A 23641-nucleotide genomic window follows, 5' to 3' on the forward strand; every position below is an offset into this window, starting at 1 on the left:
TAGGGTTAGTCCTTTCGTCATTGCTCTTCTCATTAAGTTAAGCATGTGGTTTTCTCTGCTATTGTTAAAGATAGACTGTTGAGATTTTTAGTGAATATTCCCATGACATATGTATATCCAGTCTATAAATTATTTTGTCTGTCTCTCAATTATGCTTCAAAAGACTTAGGTTTCGTGATAATCTTTGAGTAATAGCATATTCTCTTAAAGTCTGCTCTATAACTTACTTTGTCTGTTTGTCCATTATATGATCCTTATTCAATATTCTATTTAACTAAAAAATTTCATTCTCTTAGTTTATTCTTTTTTCTTTATTTCATTATGTTATTATATTATTTATATTTATTTTATTAATTCATTATATTTGCATTATAATTTTCCTTTTTAAATGCGAAACTTTTCTATAGTAAGGATTGGTTTGTCCGTACGTCCAAACGGTTTGACGACATTTTCTTTAATTTAGACATGTTATAAATATCCTATCGATTTCAAACTTTGCAGAATGATTTCTATAACAGTTGGGTACAATACTATATTCATTACTAGAAAGTATGTACGTCCATTTTTTTGTATAATATCATTGTCCCATTCATCTGGGTTTTGGAGTAATGTTTCTTAGGACAACAAGGTTTAGTATTATAATCAAATACTAAAAATAAAATTATGCCCTTTTACTATATTCTATACTAGCAGATTCGCCCCTAGCCTCTAGGGGCTTTGCCCCAAGAGGTGATAAAAATTTTTTTTGGCGAAATTCGTAATAGGACCAAGAAAATCTTCAGCAAAAAAAAAATGGGGGGGGATTTTTTTGTTTTTGGGGGGGTTGGGGGTATCCCACCCCCCAAGAAAATAGCCTAAAACCACCACAGGACCAGTAGGTATATTCCCTGAATAGTAGAATATAATCGGTCCAGTGGTTACCGAGATCTTAAGGACTGACAGACGGACAGACAGACAGATTGATGGACAGACATCATTCTACTTTGTATTATAGATTTACGCTAATTTTAACAAAATTTATGTTTGACCTCCTGATTTTAGAGCTTTGCTTTTGTGAATGTTGTTATCCTTGTTATCTTGCTTTTTTTTCCTTTTTCATAACCTATTATATAAAGTAGTAATCTTTTTTTTGTCTGTAGAAAAGCTAACCGCTGAACCTATATGGTTCTCCTTTACAGTGAAGCTTCTTTTAAGTTCATAGAGGGTTTATAATTATTTCGAGGGAGGGTATCTCCACCCTCCCAGAAAATTCACCCCAAGAAAAATATTACCCAATCCCCTCAAAAAATCTTTTTAACTTTTTAAAAGCAAAGCTTTTCTATATTAAGGATCAGTCCGTACGTCTGTAACGGTTAGCTATTTTCGTTAATTTAGGCATGTGATTCCTGTAGTAGAAAGGTACGATTTATAAAGTCTATAATCATTATCAGAATATCCATACGTCCATTTTAAGCATACTAATTATTAACTTAGAACAAATTTTTATGTATCAAAATTATCCGATTAATCTGATTTCTGGGATACTGATTCCTAGGACAACAAAATAGAATGTTATAAGCGAATCATATCTATAATCAAGTCCAAAAAATGTGAGTACGTCCTTAAGCATTTTCCTGCATGTAAGCAATTTCTCAATAAATTTACTTACAATTTTGTTTCGAATTTTAAATTTATGTTCTGACTATTCAGTTCTGACACTCTACATTATTAATGTTCATTAAACTTTTTTCTACCGTTTCAGAGCTTTGCTTTTATAAATGTTGTCATCCTTGTCATCCTTTTAAAACTTAAATTTAAAACTGTAGAGGGTCACATTCCTTCCTTACCTTAATGCCCTACCTTCTATAATGAAGGGGCAATACAATTACAGAGGCTGTACAGGAGCCATAAAGGGCCTATGTTATATAAATTAAGGTAAGGGGCGATGAAGAGGCTATGAAGGGGCTATGTTATATAAATTAAGGTAAGAGGCTATTAAGGGGCGATGGAGAGGCTATGTAGGGGCTATGTTATATAATTAAGGTAAGGGGCTATTAAGGGGCGATGGAGATGCTTTGTAGGGCCTATGTTATATAAATTAAGGTAAGAGGCTATTAAGGGGCGATGGAGAGGCTATGTAGGGGCTATGTTATATAAATTAGGGTAAGGGGCTATTTAGGGGCGATGGAGAGGCTATGTAGGGGCTATGTTATATATATTAAGGTAAGGATTATATAAATTAAGGTAAGAGGCTATTAAGGGGCGATGGAGAGGCTATGTAGGGGCTATGCTATATAAATTAAGGTAAGGAGCTATTAAGGGGCGATGGAGAGGCTATGTAGGGCTATGTTATGTAAATTAAGGTAAGGGGCTATTAAGGGGCGATGGAGAGGCTATGTAGAGGCTATGTTATATAAATTAAGGTAAGGGGCTATTAAGGGGCGATGGAGAGGCTATGTAGGGGCTATGTTATATAAATTAAGGTAAGGAGCTATTAAGGGGCGATGGAGAGGCTATGTAGGGGCTATGTTATATAAATTAGGGTAAGGGGCTATTTAGGGGCGATGGAGAGGCTATGTAGGGACTATGTTATATATATTAAGGTAAGGATTATATAAATTAAGGTAAGAGGCTATTAAGGGGCGATGGAGAGGCTATGTAGGGGCTATGCTATATAAATTAAGGTAAGGGGCTATTAAGGGGCGATGGAGAGGCTATGTAGGGCTATGTTATATAAATTAAGGTAAGGGGCTATTAAGGGGCGATGGAGAGGCTATGTAGAGGCTATGTTATATAAATTAAGGTAAGGGGCTATTAAGGGGCGATGGAGAGGCTATGTAGGGGCTATGTTATATAAATTAGGGTAAGGGGCTATTTAGGGGCGATGGAGAGGCTATGTAGGGGCTATGTTATATATATTAAGGTAAGGATTATATAAATTAAGGTAAGAGGCTATTAAGGGGCGATGGAGAGGCTATGTAGGGGCTATGCTATATAAATTAAGGTAAGGGGCTATTAAGGGGCGATGGAGAGGCTATGTAGGGCTATGTTATATAAATTAAGGTAAGGGGCTATTAAGGGGCGATGGAGAGGCTATGTAGAGGCTATGTTATATAAATTAAGGTAAGGGGCTATTAAGGGGCAATGGAGAGGCTATGTAGGGGCTATGTTATATAAATTAAGGTAAGGAGCTATTAAGGGGCGATGGAGAGGCTATGTAGGGGCTATGTTATATAAATTAGGGTAAGGGGCTATTTAGGGGCGATGGAGAGGCTATGTAGGGGCTATGTTATATATATTAAGGTAAGGATTATATAAATTAAGGTAAGAGGCTATTAAGGGGCGATGGAGAGGCTATGTAGGGGCTATGCTATATAAATTAAGGTAAGGGGCTATTAAGGGGCGATGGAGAGGCTATGTAGGGCTATGTTATATAAATTAAGGTAAGGGGCTATTAAGGGGCGATGGAGAGGCTATGTAGAGGCTATGTTATATAAATTAAGGTAAGGGGCTATTAAGGGGCGATGGAGAGGCTATGTAGGGGCTATGTTATATAAATTAAGGTAAGGAGCTATTAAGGGGCGATGGAGAGGCTATGTAGGGGCTATGTTATATAAATTAAGGTAAGGGGCGATGGAGAGGCTATGTAGGGGCTATGTTATATAAATTAAGGTAATGGGCTTTTAAGGGGCGATTGAGAGGCTATGTAAGAGCTATGTTATATAAATTAAGGTAAGGGACTATTAAGGGGCGATGGAGAGGCTATGTAGGAGCTTTGTTATATAAATAAAGGTAAGGGGCTATGAAGGGGCGATGGAGAGGCTATGTAGGGGCTATGTTATATAAATTAAGGTAAGGAGCTATTAAGGGGCGATGGAGAGGCTATGTAGGGGCTTTTTTATATAAATTAAGGTAAGGGGCTATTAAGGGGCGATGGAGGAGCGATGGAGGAGAGATGTAGGGGCCATCAAAGTACAATGTAATATAAATTTGTGGAAGGAGCGATGAAGGGGCGATGTAGGAGCGATGGAGGAGCGATGTAGCAGCGATGTAGGGGCCATCAAGTTGCAATGTTATATAAATTTGGAGAAGGAGCGATGAAGGGGCGATGGAGGAGCGATGTAGGAGCGATGTAGGAGCGATGTAGGGGCCATCAAGTTGCAATGTAATATAAATTTGGAGAAGGAGCGATGAAGGGGCGATGGAGGAGCGATGTAGGAGCGATGTAGGAGCGATGTAGGGGCCATCAAGTTGCAATGTAATATAAATTTGTAGAAGGAGCGATGAAGGGGCGATGTAGGAGCGATGTAGGGGCCATCACAGTACAATTTAATATAAATTTGGAGAAGGAGCGATGAAGGAGCGATGTAGGAGCGATGAAGGAGCGATGTAGGGGCCATCAAGTTGCAATGTAATATAAATTTGGAGAAGAAGCGATGAAGGGGCGATGTAGGAGAGATGAAGGAGCGATGTAGGAGCGATGTAGGGGCCATCACAGTACAATGTAATATAAATTTGAAGAAGGAGCGATGAAGGGGCGATGTAGGAGCGATGGAGGGGCGATGTAGGAGCGATGGAGGGGCGATGTAGGGGCCATCAAAGTACAATGTAATATAAATTTGAAGAAGGAGCGATGAAGGGGCGATGTAGGAGCGATGGAGGGGCGATGTAGGGGCCATCAAAGTACAATGTAATATAAATTTGGAGAAGGAGCGATGGAGGAGCGATGAAGGGGCGATGTAGGAGCGATGTAGGGGCCATCAAGGGACTAAGATATATATAATAGTGAAGGGGCCATGAAGAGGCGATATTTAATTAAATAGCCCCTTGGGATAAGAGGACATATCATCTCCTCTTTAGAAGGGGCGATAAAGGAGCGATAAAGGATCATTTAATCGCCTCTTAGGGCAAGGGGCTATTAAATCGCTCCTTTCAAGGAGTCATAACATCGCCTCTTGTTATAAGGGGCTATTAAATCGCTCCTTTCAAGGAGCCAATAGATCGCCCCTTGTCATAAGAGGCGATCAATTAAAATCATCGCCCCATATGGAGCGATGTCATGGAAAGGACTATACCATAGTCCTTTCCATGACATCGCTCCATATGGGGCGATGATTTTCTATAGCTCCTTCAAGGAGCTATAGCATAGCCTCTTATCATATGGAGCGATGTGATAGCCCCTTTTAAGGAGCGTTCATATCGCCTCTTATGATAAGAGGCTATGCTATAGCTCCTTCATGGCCTCTTAATAGCTCCTTTAAAGGGGCGTTCATATCGCCTCTTATGATAAGAGGCTATGCTATAGCCCCATGATGGCTCCTTTATAGCCTCTCCATCGCCCCTCCGTAGTCCCTTACCTTAATTTATATAACAACCCACTTGATGGCCCCTACATCGCTCCTCCATCGCCCCTTCTCCAAATTTATATTACATTGTACTTTGATGGCCCCTACATCGCTCCTACATCGCCCCTTCATCGCTCCTACATCGCTCCTTCATCGCTCCTTCATCGCTCCTTCTCCAAATTTATATTAAATTGTACTGTGATGGCCCCTACATCGCTCCTACATCGCTCCTTCTCCAAATTTATATTAAATTGTACTGTGATGGCCCCTACATCGCTCCTACATCGCTCCTTCATCGCTCCTACATCGCCCCTTCATCGCTCCTTCTCCAAATTTATATTACATTGCAACTTGATGGCCCCTACATCGCTGCTACATCGCTCCTTCATCGCTCCTACATCGCCCCTCCATCGCTCCTACATCACTCCTTCTCCAAATTTATATTAAATTGTACTGTGATGGCCCCTACATCGCTCCTACATCGCTCCTTCATCGCTCCTACATCGCCCCTTCATCGCTCCTTCTCCAAATTTATATTACATTGTACTTTGATGGCCCCTACATCGCCCCTCCATTGCCCCTCCATCGCTCCTACATCGCCCCTCCATTGCTCCTTCATCGCTCCTTCTCCAAATTTATATTACATTGTACTTTGATGGCTCCTACATCGCCCCTCCATCGCTCCTACATCGCCCCTCCATCGCTCCTACATCGCTCCTTCTCCAAATTTATATTAAATTGTACTGTGATGGCCCCTACATCGCTCCTACATCACTCCTACATCGCTCCTACATCGCTCCTTCATCGCTCCTACATCGCCCCTTCATCGCTCCTTCTCCAAATTTATATTACATTGTACTTTGATGGCCCCTACATCGCCCCTCCATCGCTCCTACATCGCTCCTTCATCGCTCCTTCTCCAAATTTATATTAAATTGTACTGTGATGGCCCCTACATCGCTCCTACATCGCTCCTTCATTGCTCCTACATCGCCCCTTCATCGCTCCTTCTCCAAATTTATATTACATTGCAACTTGATGGCCCCTACATCGCTCCTACATAGCTCCTCCATCGCTCCTCCATCGCTCCTTCATCGCTCCTACATCGCCCCTTCATTGCTCCTTCTCCAAATTTATATTACATTGCAACTTGATGGCCCCTACATCGCTCCTCCATCGCCCCTTAATAGCCCCTTACCTTAATTTATATAACAAAGCTCCTATATGGCCTCTCTATCGCCCCTTAATAGCCACTTAATTTAATTATATAACATTGCCCCTACATAGCCTCTCCATCGCCCCTTAATAGCCCCTTACCTAAATTTATATAACAAAGCTCCTATATAGCCTCTCCATCGCCCCTTAATAGCCCCTTACCTTAATTATGTAACATAGCCCCTACATAGCCTCTCAATCGCCCCTTAATAGCCTCTTACCTTAATTTACATAACATAGCCCCTATATAGCCTCTCCATCGCCCCTTAATAGCCCCTTACCCTAATCTATATAACATAGCCCCTACAAAGCCTCTCCATCGCCCCTTAATAGCCCCTTACCTTAATCTATATAACAAAGCTCCTACATAGCCTCTCCATCGCCCCATAATAGCCTCTTACCTTAATTATGTAACATAGCCCCTACATAGCCTCTCCATCGCCCCTTAATATCCCCTTACCTTAATTATATAACATAGCTCCTACATAGCCTCCCCATCGCCCCTTAATAGCCCCTTACCCGATTTTATATAACATAGCCCCTAAATAGCCTCTTCATCGCCCCTTAATAGCCCCTTACCTTAATTTATATAACATAGCCCCTACATAGCCTCTCCATCGCCCCTTAATAGTCCTTTACCTTAATTTATATAAAATAGCCCCTATATAGCCTCTCCATCGCCCCTTAATAGCCAATTTATATAACATAGCCGCTACATAGCCTCTCCATCGCCCCTTAATAGCGCCTTACCTTAATTTATATAACATAGCCTCTCCATCGCCCCTTAATAGCCCTCCATCGCCACTTAAAAGCCCCTTACCTTAATTTATATAACATAGCCTCTACATAGCCTCTCCATCGCCCCTTAATAGCCCCTTATATCCTCCTTCAAAACAGTTATACACCTTCCCAGGATCTATTGGAAGCTACCCTATAAAGGAGAACCATATTGGTTCTGCAGTTAGCGATCTTCTTTGATACATACAGACAATGATCCTGTTACTTTTTATAAGGATTAAAAATAAAATGGCCTAAAGCCATCTCATTACCCATAGGAAGCTTCACTGTAAAGGAGAACCATGTCGGTTTAGTGGTTAGCAAGGTACAGACAGACATACATACAGACAAAGATCCTGTTACTTTATTATAAGGATTAAAATAAAATAGTTATTAACCTCCCCAGGACCTATGAGAAGCTACCCTATTAAGGAGAACGATCTCAGGACCTATAGGAATCTTCACTGTAAAGGAGAACCATATTGGTTTATCGGTTAGCAAGATCCTTCGGTACAGACAGACATTCATACATACAGACAAAGATTCTGTTAATTTATTTTAAGAAATACAGATAAAATTGTTATAAACCTTTCCAGGCCTAAAACCATCTCAGGACCTAATTTCTGCCGTTGACAACTCGAGTTAAGTTACTATATTATTTTTACAATGTTTAACTTATCTGTTATTATTGGCTGACGAAAAGTTTGGGCAAAAAAAAAATTTATTCTTCAATGAAATATCTCTCCAGTATAATTTTGCCAAGTGCTAATTTATTAAGAATAAAGTTTGCCACAAATTTACCAAAAAATCTCATTGTCATTTCGCCAGGGAGGATTAGGATAGTTCCCAAAGTGTTATAAGTTGGCTTATCCAAGAGTGCTGTCTAGTCTCCAAAGTTTTATAATACCGTTTTCTTATTCGTTAGATTAACAACCTTGGGGACTTTTTATTGTTTTGTGATTGTTTAGTTCATTAAGTTGAGTGTCTAAATGTTTCAACCACTAATTCTAAACTAAAGAAGGGGTAATTTTGTGAATCATCAATGGGAATAATTAATATATAAACATACATATATATACAGTGTTTTTTTTTATGAGAGCATTTTTGAAAGCAATTTTACCCTACTTATAGTTATCAGAATTTAATGATTAATGGCTTATTCTCTTCGTTTTTTATAAACATTAACAGAAAAGCAAAAAAATATTTCAGTTTTTATTTAAAAAGTACAGTAAATTCAAAATTTCAAAACATGGGTGTCAACATCTAAAATAGTTATTTCTCGCATCGTATTATAAACGGCTTTCCGCGGATATAGAAAGTACAATTATGAGATTAAAACTAGTTTTTTTAGCCCCGAGGTGCAGAAGGCACCGGCTAAAAAAACTGGGTTTAATCTTATGATTGTACATATCTATATTCGTAGAAAGCTGGATATAATACGATGCTAGACATAGTTTTTTCGTATGGATGAGAACCGGTTCCTATCCACCGGATTCAAATGAATACGAGAAATGGTTTTAGCGCATTTTTCTTATGCTCAAATCTTCTACCCTTTCCAAGAATGGAGGGAGTACATTGGGGGGCCAGTATTCCCTCCCTGGTTGAGATATGGCCTTCAAATTTCAAAATGTTCTAGTACATGTCACAAGTAGTATCTATATAAATTTTTAGCTCAATATCTCAACTTTGAAGCGTTTTGCAGCCATTCTTGCAAAGGTAGATTATAAGAAAAATGCACTAAAACCATTTTTAGATGTTGACACCTAAGTTTTAAATTTTTTAATTTACTGTACTTTTTGAATAAAAACTGAAATATTTTTTGCTTTTCTATTAAAGGTTATAAAAAAGAAGAGAATAAGCCATTAATCATTAAATTCTAATAACTATAAGTAAGGTAAAATTGCTTTCAAAAAAGTTCTCATAAAAAAACACACTGTATATATGTATATATATCATTTTATCGACAATCGTCTTATCCCTGTAGATCTCTGATTATCAGAGCATTTTTGAAATATTTGCTGCTTATTTTTTGGCTGCCTTTGGCAAAATAATTTTTTTTCATCAAAAATGTATACAAAATTATCGTATTAATTTGGTAAATATATCATTGCACTTGAATTATTTTTAAGTCACTAACGGCTAATCCCATAGATGACCCTAGGAGTACTTTAATGAATAGATGTGGTGGAGAGGGGGGGGAGGGGGAAGGTTAAGAATTTAAGGGAAGTGATACCTTCCGGGGGCTGAAAGTGTTAGTCCCCTCCCCAAAATGAAAACTTTTCCTGCGAGTAAAATAAGCTTCAATGTAAAGGAGAAGCATATCGGTTCAGTTGATACTGATAAACATCCTGTTACTTTAATGTAAATATTAGTTTAAGGATAGTCTGTATAATCTCAGGGATAAAGGAAACATTAGGCAATTTTTACAATAGTCTCCAAAGTTTTATAATGAAGTTTTCTTATTCGTTGGCTCAAAACTTTGGGGACTTTTGTCATATTTTGGTTGTAGTGTTGCAATTTTGTGTATCGTTATTAGGGATGGATAAAAATTTATCGGCCATTGTCTTATTCCTTTAGATCCTTGGTATAATCAACTGAATAACAGTTCCAACAACAAAAATTAAGATATTGCTTCGCTTTTTATGGACAAATATCCTGTTATTTTATTATAAGGAAAAAAAATAAACTATCTTAAAATCATCTCAGTACTCAGCGGTTAGCAAGATCCTACGGTATAGACAGACAGACATACATCATATCGGTTTAGCAGCAAACGAGATCCTTTGCTACAGACAAAAAAAAACTTTGTATATCGACTAGCGGCTACGCCCCCAGCATCTATTGGCTCTGTATTCAAAGGGGAATGAATAAAAGCCTAAAGCCTTCCCAGGACTTAAAATAGAATAGCCTAAAACCATCCCTCGACTTAAAATAAAATAGCCTAAAGCCATTACAAGACAAATATTAAGCTTACCTGAAATAGAAAGCCCAATCTGTTTAGTAGTTATTGAGATCTTAAGTTTCAGAACAGAAAGCCTTACTAACGTGGACAAACACAGGATGTTTCGGACAAATGTCGGAGTGGACATTATATAAGTAAAACGCAGAAGTGTCTATAATATCTTAAAAATTAGGTTTCAACAACATTTGTTTAGTTATTTCTACACAGGTTAGGTTAGGTTAAGATATAAATATACAAATAAGCCCCCTGCAGGGGTTAGGCATATAAAAAAACATATTTGACAGTTGTAAACAATGTGAGAAAAAAATATGTTTTAGTTTAATGAAATGTTCTATCTGTTTCAAACCTTTGCCTTTCGATAGAACTTACCTACTTTGGAAAACTGTTAGACTGATTTTAAAATTTCAGTCTGTGAGAAAAGATATTCAAGATTTTTTTTTGTTTTGAAAGATTTTTATCTTATAAATAAAATAAAAGACACTCCTGCGTTTTACATAAGCAATGTCCACTCCGACGATTGTCCCATTCCTAGGTTTGTCCACTCCAACGTTTGTTTATGTTTTACTACTTTATATAATAGGATAATATGTATTCTTCTTTTATATTTCTCTTTTCTTATTCACTTGCAGCTGCGCTCTTTTTAATGTAAGGAGGCAGAAAAATAGCCTAAACCAATTAGGGGCTTAAATCTGAAAATGAAAAAGCAAAAAACCATCCCATGACCTATGTGAAGCTTCCCTTAAATGGAGAATTTAGTCAGTTTATGAAATTTTTAAGCTTCAGACCAAAAAAAATACTTTTTTTGTTAAAAGAGAGACTTTTCTACAATTAGGGCTAGTCCTTTCGTCATTGCTCTTCTCATTAAGTTAAGCATGTGGTTTTCTCTGCTATTGTTAAAGATAGACTGTTGAGATTTTTAGTGAATATTCCCATGACATATGTATATCCAGTCTATAAATTATTTTGTCTGTCTCTCAATTATGCTTCAAAAGATTTAGGTTTTGTGATAATCTTTGAGTAATAGCATATTCTCTTAAAGTCTGCTCTATAACTTACTTTGTCTGTTTGTCCATTATATGATCCTTATTCAATATTCTATTTAACTAAAAAATTTCATTCTCTTAGTTTATTTTTTTTCTTTATTTCATTATGTTATTATATTATTTATATTTATTTTATTAATTCATTATATTTTCATTATAATTTTCCTTTTTAAATGCGAAACTTTTCTATAGTAAGGATTGGTTTGTCCGTACGTCCAAACGGTTAGACGACATTTTCTTTAATTTAGACATGTTATAAATATCCTATCGATTTCAAACTTTGCAGAATGATTTCTATAACAGTTGGGTACAATACTATATTCATTACTAGAAAGTATGTAGCCTCAGGGGCTTTGCCCCAAGAGGTGATAAAATTTTTTTTTGGCGAAATTCGTAATAGGACCAAGAAAATCTTCAGCAAAAAAAAAAATGGGGGGGGATTTTTTTGTTTTTGGGGGGGTTGGGGGTATCCCACCCCCCAAGAAAATAGCCTAAAACCACCACAGGACCAGTAGGTATATTCCCTGAATAGTAGAATATAATCGGTCCAGTGGTTACCGAGATCTTAAGGGACTGACAGACGGACAGACAGACGGACAGACAGACAGACGGATGGACAGACATCATTCTACTTTGTATTATAGATTTACGCTAATTTTAACAAAATTTATGTTTGACCTCCTGATTTTAGAGCTTTGCTTTTGTGAATGTTGTTATCCTTGTTATCTTGCTTTTTTTTCCTTTTTCATAACCTATTATATAAAGTAGTAATCTTTTTTTTGTCTGTAGAAAAGCTAACCGCTGAACCTATATGGTTCTCCTTTACAGTGAAGCTTCTTTTAAGTTCATAGAGGGTTTATAATTATTTCGAGGGAGGGTATCTCCACCCTCCCAGAAAATTCACCCCAAGAAAAATATTACCCCATCCCCTCAAAAAATCTTTTTAACTTTTTAAAAGCAAAGCTTTTCTATATTAAGGATCAGTCCGTACGTCCGTAACGGTTAGCTATTTTCGTTAATTTAGGCATGTGATTCCTGTAGTAGAAAGGTACGATTTAGAAAGTCTATAATCATTATCAGAATATCCATACGTCCATTTTAAGCATACTAATTATTAACTTACAACAAATTTTTATGTATCAAAATTATCCGATTAATCTGATTTCTGGGATACTGATTCCTAGGACAACAAAATAGAATGTTATAAGCGAATCATATCTATAATCAAGTCCAAAAAATGTGAGTACGTCCTTAAGCATTTTCCTGCATGTTAGCAATTTCTCAATAAATTTACTTACAATTTTGTTTCGAATTTTAAATTTATGTTCTGACTATTCAGTTCTGACACTCTACATTATTAATGTTCATTAAAGGACGCCTGCAAGAAATAACACGCTTTAACTGCTAAAAGACTGCCACAAGAAGACCCAATACCCCAAATTATAAGCCTTCAGCTTCAATAACAAAAAAGTTCTAGGCATTTCAAAATAGCATTTTATGTACAATGGAATTTTTGAAAGATTTCCAATGCTCATAAAAGAAAAAACAATATTAAATTACGTTGCCTAGACATAAAATTATAACCTTATCTTTGTCAGAAACTTAGATTGCCTGTAACTGATTACATTTTTACAATAAAAACACCACATTTCATAGTCAAAATCTATGAAAAAAAATCGATTTAAATTGCATTTTTAAACGAAAATCATAGCGGAAACAAAGGGGTAAACTAATACAAGCTTAGCTGTGATTGGTTGTTAACCTGATTCAGCCTTCTGATTGGCTACAGTACATTCGGTACAACGCAAGTAAAACTTATTTTTTTTTAATGATTTTGACTATAAAAATGGGTATTTTTATTGTAAAAATATAATTAGTTACTGGAAACCTAAATTTATGACAAAAATAAGCTTATAATTTTGTTTCTAGGCCACGTAGTTTAATTTTAAAGTTTTCAACATGAGCATTGCAATTCTTTCAAAATTTCCATTGTACATAAAATGTCATTTTAAAATGCCTAGAACTTTTTTGTTATAGAAGCTGAAGGCTTCAAATTTGGGGTATTTGGTCTACTTGTGGCAGTCTTTCAGCAGTTAAAGCGTGGTATTTCTTGCAGGCTTCCTTTAAACTTTTTTCTACCGTTTCAGAGCTTTGCTTTTATAAATGTTGTCATCCTTGTCATCCTTTTAAAACTTAAATTTAAAACTGTAGAGGGTCACATTCCTTCCTTACCTTAATGCCCTACCTTCTATAATGAAGGGGCAATACAATTACAGAGGCTGTACAGGAGCCATAAAGGGCCTATGTTATATAAATTAAGGTAAGGGGCGATGAAGAGGCTATGAAGGGGCTATGTTATATAAATTAAGGTAAGAGGCTATTAAGGGGCGATGGAGAGGCTATGTAGGGGCTATGTTATATAATTAAGGTAAGGGGCTATTAAGGGGCGATGGAGATGCTTTGTAGGGCCTATGTTATATAAATTAAGGTAAGAGGCTATTAAGGGGCGATGGAGAGGCTATGTAGGGGCTATGTTATATAAATTAGGGTAAGGGGCTATTTAGGGGCGATGGAGAGGCTATGTAGGAGCTATGTTATATATATTAAGGTAAGGATTATATAAATTAAGGTAAGAGGCTATTAAGGGGCGATGGAGAGGCTATGTAGGGGCTATGCTATATAAATTAAGGTAAGGGGCTATTAAGGGGCGATGGAGAGGCTATGTAGGGCTATGTTATATAAATTAAGGTAAGGGGCTATTAAGGGGCGATGGAGAGGCTATGTAGAGGCTATGTTATATAAATTAAGGTAAGGGGCTATTAAGGGGCGATGGAGAGGCTATGTAGGGGCTATGTTATATAAATTAAGGTAAGGAGCTATTAAGGGGCGATGGAGAGGCTATGTAGGGGCTATGTTATATAAATTAGGGTAAGGGGCTATTCAGGGGCGATGGAGAGGCTATGTAGGGGCTATGTTATATATATTAAGGTAAGGATTATATAAATTAAGGTAAGAGGCTATTAAGGGGCGATGGAGAGGCTATGTAGGGGCTATGCTATATAAATTAAGGTAAGGGGCTATTAAGGGGCGATGGAGAGGCTATGTAGGGCTATGTTATATAAATTAAGGTAAGGGGCTATTAAGGGGCGATGGAGAGGCTATGTAGAGGCTATGTTATATAAATTAAGGTAAGGGGCTATTAAGGGGCGATGGAGAGGCTATGTAGGGGCTATGTTATATAAATTAGGGTAAGGGGCTATTTAGGGGCGATGGAGAGGCTATGTAGGGGCTATGTTATATATATTAAGGTAAGGATTATATAAATTAAGGTAAGAGGCTATTAAGGGGCGATGGAGAGGCTATGTAGGGGCTATGCTATATAAATTAAGGTAAGGGGCTATTAAGGGGCGATGGAGAGGCTATGTAGGGCTATGTTATATAAATTAAGGTAAGGGGCTATTAAGGGGCGATGGAGAGGCTATGTAGGGGCTATGTTATATAAATTAAGGTAAGGAGCTATTAAGGGGCGATGGAGAGGCTATGTAGGGGCTATGTTATATAAATTAGGGTAAGGGGCTATTTAGGGGCGATGGAGAGGCTATGTAGGGGCTATGTTACATAATTAAGGTAAGAGGCTATTATGGGGCGATGGAGAGGCTATGTAGGAGCTTTGTTATATAGATTAAGGTAAGGGGCTATTAAGGGGCGATGGAGAGGCTTTGTAGGGGCTATGTTATATAGATTAGGGTAAGGGGCTATTAAGGGGCGATGGAGAGGCTATATAGGGGCTATGTTATATAAATTAAGGTAAGAGGCTATTAAGGGGCGATTGAGAGGCTATGTAGGGGCTATGTTACATAATTAAGGTAAGGGGCTATTAAGGGGCGATGGAGAGGCTATATAGGAGCTTTGTTATATAAATTTAGGTAAGGGGCTATTAAGGGGCGATGGAGAGGCTATGTAGGGGCAATGTTATATAATTAAATTAAGTGGCTATTAAGGGGCGATAGAGAGGCCATATAGGAGCTTTGTTATATAAATTAAGGTAAGGGGCTATTAAGGGGCGATGGAGGAGCGATGTAGGGGCCATCAAGTTGCAATGTAATATAAATTTGGAGAAGGAGCGATGAAGGGGCGATGTAGGAGCGATGAAGGAGCGATGGAGGAGCGATGGAGGAGCTATGTAGGAGCGATGTAGGGGCCATCAAGTTGCAATGTAATATAAATTTGGAGAAGGAGCGATGAAGGGGCGATATAGGAGCAATGAAGGAGCGATGTAGGAGCGATGTAGGGGCCATCACAGTACAATTTAATATAAATTTGAAGAAGGAGCGATGAAGGGGCGATGTAGGAGCGATGGAGGGGCGATGTAGGGGCTATGTTATATAAATTAAGGTAAGGGGCGATGGAGAGGCTATGTAGGGGCTATGTTATATAAATTAGGGTAAGGGGCTATTCAGTGGCGATGGAGAGGCTATGTAGGGGCTATGTTATATATATTAAGGTAAGGATTATATAAATTAAGGTAAGAGGCTATTAAGGGGCGATGGAGAGGCTATGTAGGGGCTATGCTATATAAATTAAGGTAAGGGGCTATTAAGGGGCGATGGAGAGGCTATGTAGGGCTATGTTATATAAATTAAGGTAAGGGGCTATTAAGGGGCGATGGAGAGGCTATGTAGGGGCTATGTTATATAAATTAAGGTAAGGAGCTATTAAGGGGCGATGGAGAGGCTATGTAGGGGCTATGTTATATAAATTAGGGTAAGGGGCTATTTAGGGGCGATGGAGAGGCTATGTAGGGGCTATGTTACATAATTAAGGTAAGAGGCTATTATGGGGCGATGGAGAGGCTATGTAGGAGCTTTGTTATATAGATTAAGGTAAGGGGCTATTAAGGGGCGATGGAGAGGCTTTGTAGGGGCTATGTTATATAGATTAGGGTAAGGGGCTATTAAGGGGCGATGGAGAGGCTATATAGGGGCTATGTTATATAAATTAAGGTAAGAGGCTATTAAGGGGCGATTGAGAGGCTATGTAGGGGCTATGTTACATAATTAAGGTAAGGGGCTATTAAGGGGCGATGGAGAGGCTATATAGGAGCTTTGTTATATAAATTTAGGTAAGGGGCTATTAAGGGGCGATGGAGAGGCTATGTAGGGGCAATGTTATATAATTAAATTAAGTGGCTATTAAGGGGCGATAGAGAGGCCATATAGGAGCTTTGTTATATAAATTAAGGTAAGGGGCTATTAAGGGGCGATGGAGGAGCGATGTAGGGGCCATCAAGTTGCAATGTAATATAAATTTGGAGAAGGAGCGATGTAGGAGCGATGAAGGGGCGATGAAGGAGCGATGTACGGGGCGATGGAGGAGCGATGTAGGGGCGATGGAGGAGCGATGAAGGGGCGATGGAGGAGCGATGTAGGGGCCATCAAAGTACAATGTAATGTAAATTTCAAGAAGGAGAGATGAAGGAGCGATGTAGGGGCGATGGAGGAGCGATGAAGGGGCGATGGAGGAGCGATGTAGGGGCCATCAAAGTACAATGTAATGTAAATTTCAAGAAGGAGAGATGAAGGAGCGATGTAGGAGCGATGAAGGGGCGATGGAGGAGCGATGGAGGAGCGATGTAGGGGCCATCAAAGTACCATGTAATAAAAATTTCAAGAAGGAGAGATGAAGGAGCGATGTAGGAGCGATGAAGGGGCGATGGAGGAGCGATGTAGGGGCCATCAAAGTACAATGTAGTATAAATTTCAAGATGGAGAGATGAAGGAGCGATGTAGGAGCGATGAAGGGGCGATGGAGGAGCGATGTAGGGGCCATCAAAGTAAGTACAATGTAATATAAATTTCAAGAAGGAGAGATGAAGGAGCGATGTAGGGGCCATCAAGGAACTCAGATATATAAAATCGTGAAGGGGCCATGAAGAGGCGATATTTTATTAAATAGCCCCTTGGGATAAGAGGACATATCATTACCTCTTTAGAAGGAGCGATTATGGAGCGATAAAGGATCATTTAATCGCCTCTTAGGGCAAGGGGCTATCAAATTGCTCCTTTCAAGGAGTCATAACATCGCCTCTTGTTATAAGGGGCTATTAAATCGCTCCTTTCAAGGAGCCAATACATCGCCCCTTGTCATAAGAGGCGATCAATTAAAATCATCGCCCCATATGGAGCGATGTCATGGAAAGGACTATACCCCTACTTTGTATTATAGATTAGCGGCTTCGCCCCTAGCCTCTAGAGGCTTTGCCCCAAAAGGTTTGATCAACCTATTTTTGTGTTATTTAAATATTAAAAAAGAAATTTTTTTTTTTTTGGGGGGGGGGGTTTATGGGGAGTCGAACTTCCTTTTTAAATATTAGTAATAAAATGAATCTTTTTTTTTGGGGGGGGGGTGTCCCACTCTCCAAGATAATAGCTTAAAACCATCACAGGACCAGTAGGTATATTCCCTGAGAAGTATAGCCCAATCGTTTCAGTAGTTACTGAGATCTTAAGCTTCAGACAGACAGACAGACATCGTACTACTTTGTATTATAGATTAGTTTTCAACTTTTTTTAACACAGAAAATAATTAAGCATTTTAATTTCTAGAAAAATTAAGTATTATCTTATAAGCGAATCATCTCTATAATTAAGTCTTTTATTTATACGTCTTGTATTCAAGTATTTTCATGACCGATTTTTTAATGTTTCTTATAAGTGTTAATGTTCGTTTGTCTATTCTGGACATGTTGGCATACATATACAATTACAGATAGATACGTTTAAATTCAGTCTAATTAATTTAACCTAATCGGTAAGCATATTGAGGTTACTGCAGCAATGCAATGTATTTGAATGAACTTCCCTCAACCTTTTCCTGTATCTTTGAGATACAACATTTGTTAAAGCTAACACAAAATCTTTATATCATACAAAATTTGTATTTATCTAAAAATAGAAATTGTTGTTATTACACATTAAGTAGAAAAAGAATTAAAGGATCATGGAAAGAAAACGAAGTTTCCGGTTTCATCGTATTTTCACAGTAGCTTTTGAAGGGTTATTTTAGGTTAGGTTAGGTTAAGTAAATGTTAATGATTGCCCATGATCCGAATTAAATAATCATAACCGTGAATGTAAGAAATTTTTATAAGCGTCAAAATTTTTATAAACTTCTTCTAACAGTTAAATTAATATTTGTTTTTTAAACCTTTTTGTTTTGTACATATTAATATAAATAAATCATTGACAAAATATTTGTAAAACTTGAGAAAAAAAACATATGAACTGTACAAAATTAGACTCTTAATCAAATTCTCCGTTAAAAATGGAATTATCTTTTTTTGTTCTTTTTATATCCATGATTAACTTCAATGATAATGTGTGCTTTCTACCTCGTTTCCAACAATGGATTTATTATTACGTGGATCTTACACCAGATTTTGGTGTACTATATTAAAGTGAAACTTGTCGCTGGCTAAAATAATGATCCCCCCACCTCCTGGATGAACAAACTGAACAATAAATGATTTCCATGTCTAAATTGACGACAATTTTCCCCTGTCATGATATCCATTTTTCGGGTATATTTCAACTGAACCAAACTTTGTTTTATCCCTAAAAATCACATTAAATTTACGTGTCTCTAGACAACTATCTGAAAATAAAAAATATCTCATTTTTTCTTTTATTTAGGCCAAAGCAGCAGTTGGTAATTTCCAAGAGGCAGAAGAAATATTCCTAAACATCACAAGTGAAAAATTAAAACAGGTAAAAATTGTTTGAAATTTGTATTAAGATATAACTTACTTTTATTATGCCTAGGACTTACGTAAATTATAATTCCTTTAAGTTGATTAGAAGCATTACTTTCCAATTTTAAATCTTTATCTTTTGTAACTGGTAGATTTTTATTGTCATCTTTGTATGTCTTTTTGAAAAAAAGGCATCTAGTTTTCACTTCTTCCGCCATTTTTTTAAATTCAATGCTTTCTCGTCATTTATATGGCCTTTTGGACGGTGGTCTCCAAAAAGTTTGTCTTTCCGTCCGTTTGTACGTTTGTGCAGGAAAAATATCATTTTTCCATTTCAAAAAGGCATCAGTTTTTATAAAAACTAATCTTGTTTACAACATAATTTATTTATTTATTATCAGGATTATGCCTACTTGGCCTGGCTGGCAAGAAGTTTCATTATGAATGGAAAGGTAACACATTTTCTAGTGTGGCTTTGAAACCAACTAATATCCGCTGGATTAGAACCGGTTCTCCGCCATACTGAAAAAAAGACAATCATTTTCCACGAATATTAAAATAAAAATCGTAAAATCAATAACAGTTTTGTACCCTCGGGGCTAACAAAATTGGTTTTAATTTTATAATTTTTCAATTTAATCCGCGGAAAGCTGTTTATAAATTTTTATGTCCTTAATCAGAGACATATTCTTAAATTTTCTATTCAAATATTGTGAAGAACATGATAGATTTTTCTATCAATTTTAAACTTTGTATAACTATTCCTATAACTATTAGGAACGGTTTAGGAAGTGTAGCAACTCTATAATCGTTACCACAAAGACAATAGTTCATTTAAAACAATTTTGTGTAGTCTATACATTTATATTTTGCTTTTTAGTTCTGATACTATATACCGTTTCAGAGCTTCGCTTTTATGGATGTAGTCATGGATGTTGTAAAATAAATTACTTATGTAGGCTCGTCTTGCCTGGGAGTTGTATGTAAAGATGGAAACTAGTGGCGAGTCTTTCTCTCTGCTACAGCTCATAGCAAATGATTGCTATAAGATGGGACACTTCTACTACGCCGCTAAGGTGATCATTTGTTCTTGTTTTAAATGGATAATTGGTTGCTACGACCTAGCTACGACCAAGATATCTATAATGCTTACCTTAAAAAAACAACCAATCTGGACCCACAATTTCAGAGATCCTTTTTCTGTATTTCACTTTACTGTTCTTATTATAATCTAAAATATTCCTCTTATGACGATCTTTGTTTTAATTAATACAGAATATTCCGTTGATGTTCTTTACTTTTGATTTTAAGAATTTATTTAAATTTTTTTACAGTTAATGATTATATTTAACTAAACATATTTAATTTTAGGCTTTTGATATGCTGGAAAGATTAGGTAAGCTTATTTTAGTCACGAAAATCTTTTAAAACAACAATTCTTTTAATCACGCAACCTTTTTGTGAGAGAGGTTTTGTGATTTTTAAGATTTTTATTTTTTTTCAACTTTGCAAATGTTGAAAAAACATCGACTTTACTTCGTATTTCACATACCATTATAAGGACTAGGAAGCAAGATTGAAATTATTTTCATTTTATTTTTCGTGGACAATTGCGATATATGTTTTTTAAATATTGTTAAAAAACATTTTTATCCAGTAATAATCTAATCAGATTCGGAGCTTGGTAGACAAAATTTTGTTTTAGATCCGAATCCCGAGTATTGGGAGGGTAAACGAGGAGCTTGTGTCGGGGTATTTCAAATGATCATTGCGGGCAGAGAGGACAGGTATCTATTTATTCATCTATTTGTCTATCTATCTATCTATCTGTATTTCAAATCAACATTGCGGGTAGAGGTATACTTATCTATCTATAATCTAATCAGTATCTTTCTATCTATTTATCTATCCATCTATCTGTATTTCAAATGATAATTGCGGGTAGAGAGAATAGGTATACTTATCTAACTATAAACTATCTATCTATCTATCTATCTTTATGTATTTCAAATCAACATAGCGGGTAGAGGGGGCAGGTATACCTATATATCTATAATCTAATCAGTATCTATTTATCTATCTATTTATCTCTATTTCAAATTATAATTGCGGGTAGAGAAAACAGGTATACTTATCTATCTATAATCTAATCAGTATCTATATATCTATTTATCTATCTATTTATCTCTATTTCAAATGATAATTGCGGGTAGAGAGGACAGGTATACTTATCTATCTATAATCTAATCAGTATCTATCTATCTATTTATCTATCTATCTATCTGTCTATAATCTAGTCAGTATCTATCTATCTATTTATCTATCCATCTATCTGTATTTCAAATGATAATTTAGCAATATATTCATTTTATGTGTAGAGTATATCTATCTATACTTCTGTATACTTTCTGGCTTACTATTTATTCTGTGTATCAGTCCTATATTTCATCTGATAAATGTTTAAGTAGAAATATAATCCAGAGCGGTATCTTTAAATCATTTAGTTGTGAGACAGATCGCGGTGAGCCACCCCGATCTTGCTCACCACTAAAATGATTTAAAGATCCAGCTCAGATAACTACCTGGATTAAGTGTTGGGGATCTTTTTCGTCTTCTAACAAATTTCTTTCTGCTCTTTTGTAGCGAGTTGTCTGTGTTAATATTTCCGACGCTCTTGGATGAAAATCAAAGACCCAATTGAGAGTAGACACAGGGTTCAAGGGTTTAACATAAGTTAGTTAACCCCTCCCCTCTCTATTATTTTACTTCAATTTCTATCTATCTATATTCTATCTATCAACTTACAAATCTATATATTTAAATGAAAATGCTTTTAAGATTGCATCCATAAGGAATTCATTCCAAAGTGACATGTTACTTAAATATTTTAAACATCAATCTTTTAATACCAAACTTTACTCTTAGTTTGTTCTTTTTTATAAAATAAAAAACAAGGATGACAACATCCATAAAAGCGAAGCTCCGAAATGGTATGACAACCGAACATTAAATCTTGTAAAGTGTCAGAACGGAATATACAAAATATGAATATGTAAGTTTTGACAAAATTATACGTAAATTTGTTGCAAAACTTCTTAAATACAGAATTCTGTTTAAGGACATACTGACTTTTTTTGACTGGATTATAGAGATGCTTCACTCAAAGTATTGTACCTCATTGTTATAAAATCAGTAATCCAAAAATCAGATCAATCGGATGATTTTATCACATAAAGAATTGTTGTTAAAAAAGTAAAAACATATAAATGTTTAAAATGGACGTACGGACATTCTGATAACGATTATAGAGTTGCTACGCTTTCTAAATCGTACCTAATTACTACAGGAATCATCATGCAAAGTTTGAAATCGATAGGACAAATTTAACATGCCTAAATTAACGAAAAAGCTATCCGTTACGGACGGACTGACCGACCCTATTTATAGAAAAGTTCCGCTTTTAAAAACATTTTTAAGCATTTAATTACATTTCCAGTAGGGCTCAGAAACCGATTAATATCCGCTGGATTAGAACAGGTTCTCAGGCAAACTGAAGCATCATGTATAGCATCGTATTACAGACATTTTTTTCACAAATATGAAAATAAAATTCATAAATACCCGGGGCTAACAAAACTGGTTTTAATCTTATAATTTTTCATATTTACTCCTGTGGAAAGCTTTCTATAATACGATGCGTTAAATAACTATTCTTCGAAAATAGAGCTTTCTTGAAAAGCACTATACTATAAAATTAACTTTTACCTTTTCAGGCAAGCTTTGGCCGACGTGGTTCAAATTCTACGCAACACATCGAATCCTCAGGTTTTATAGTAGCGAAGATACTCTACAAGTTTTTGTGTCCGTTCTTTTGTCTGTCTGTGTCGCTAATGTTAGATGGTTACATAAATTTGCGACAAAACTCTCAAATTTGACTTAGAATTAAAAAATTGCTGTAAGAAACAGCGTGTAGTGCATAATAAATATAACGTCTTACGATACAAATGACCAATGATAGGTGAGAATACAATTTACCATTGGAAAATTACAATGTTTACTGTATCATTGGTAATTTGCATTGTATGATGTCATTTTTTATTAGGCACTATAATAAATATATAAATGTTTCGTCTGTCTGTCGTGTTACATTTAAAGTAAAAGAATAGAGGGAGTAAGAGCTAAATGTTACTTTCCCTTTTAGGCAAAGACCCAACTTTACATTTATTGTGCTACAAAATCTAGAGGTTTCGTGATTTTTAGTATATTTTTTTCTTTCTTTTTCTTCATTTCTTTTTTATAATGATTGAACATCTTCTCTATAACTCACTTTGTCGGTTTGTCAGCCGGTAATTTTTGTGCAATTGGATGTATTATTACTTGGATCTTACACTAGAGTAAACTTTTGCCACACTAAAATTTTAGAGAGGCAGAATTATCCCCTCTAATTTATTAGTTTGCCTCACTGATTTTAGTGGGGCAAAAGTTTTTTAAGAATTCACCTTAGATTATCATATACTCTAAGTAGAACTTGTAGTGGGCTAAAATAACGATCATACTCACCCCCCCCCCT

General features: G+C 36.4%; 2 protein-coding genes across 3 annotated transcripts in view; both read left to right on the plus strand.

Moving 5' to 3' along the window:
• Nucleotides 1-23641, plus strand: part of LOC145334174 (all trans-polyprenyl-diphosphate synthase PDSS1-like) — a 320870-nt gene that overhangs the window by 238190 nt on the left and 59039 nt on the right. The gene's annotated exons all lie outside the window — the stretch shown is intronic.
• The window catches only part of Ttc26 (tetratricopeptide repeat domain 26), a 65562-nt gene that overhangs the window by 41078 nt on the left and 843 nt on the right, over nucleotides 1-23641 (plus strand). For both annotated transcript variants that reach the window (XM_080179066.1, XM_080179067.1), the window contains 6 exons: nucleotides 19013-19087; nucleotides 19473-19523; nucleotides 20031-20147; nucleotides 20443-20467; nucleotides 20777-20858; nucleotides 22845-22896. In XM_080179066.1, the coding sequence (XP_080035192.1) occupies nucleotides 19013-19087; nucleotides 19473-19523; nucleotides 20031-20147; nucleotides 20443-20467; nucleotides 20777-20858; nucleotides 22845-22896 (402 nt within the window). The remainder of the gene's footprint in view (nucleotides 1-19012; nucleotides 19088-19472; nucleotides 19524-20030; nucleotides 20148-20442; nucleotides 20468-20776; nucleotides 20859-22844; nucleotides 22897-23641) is intronic.

Source organism: Acartia tonsa, chromosome 12 (genome assembly GCF_053477335.1).
Source record: "Acartia tonsa isolate MP-2025a chromosome 12, ASM5347733v1, whole genome shotgun sequence".
NCBI classification, from domain to species: domain Eukaryota; kingdom Metazoa; phylum Arthropoda; class Copepoda; order Calanoida; family Acartiidae; genus Acartia; species Acartia tonsa.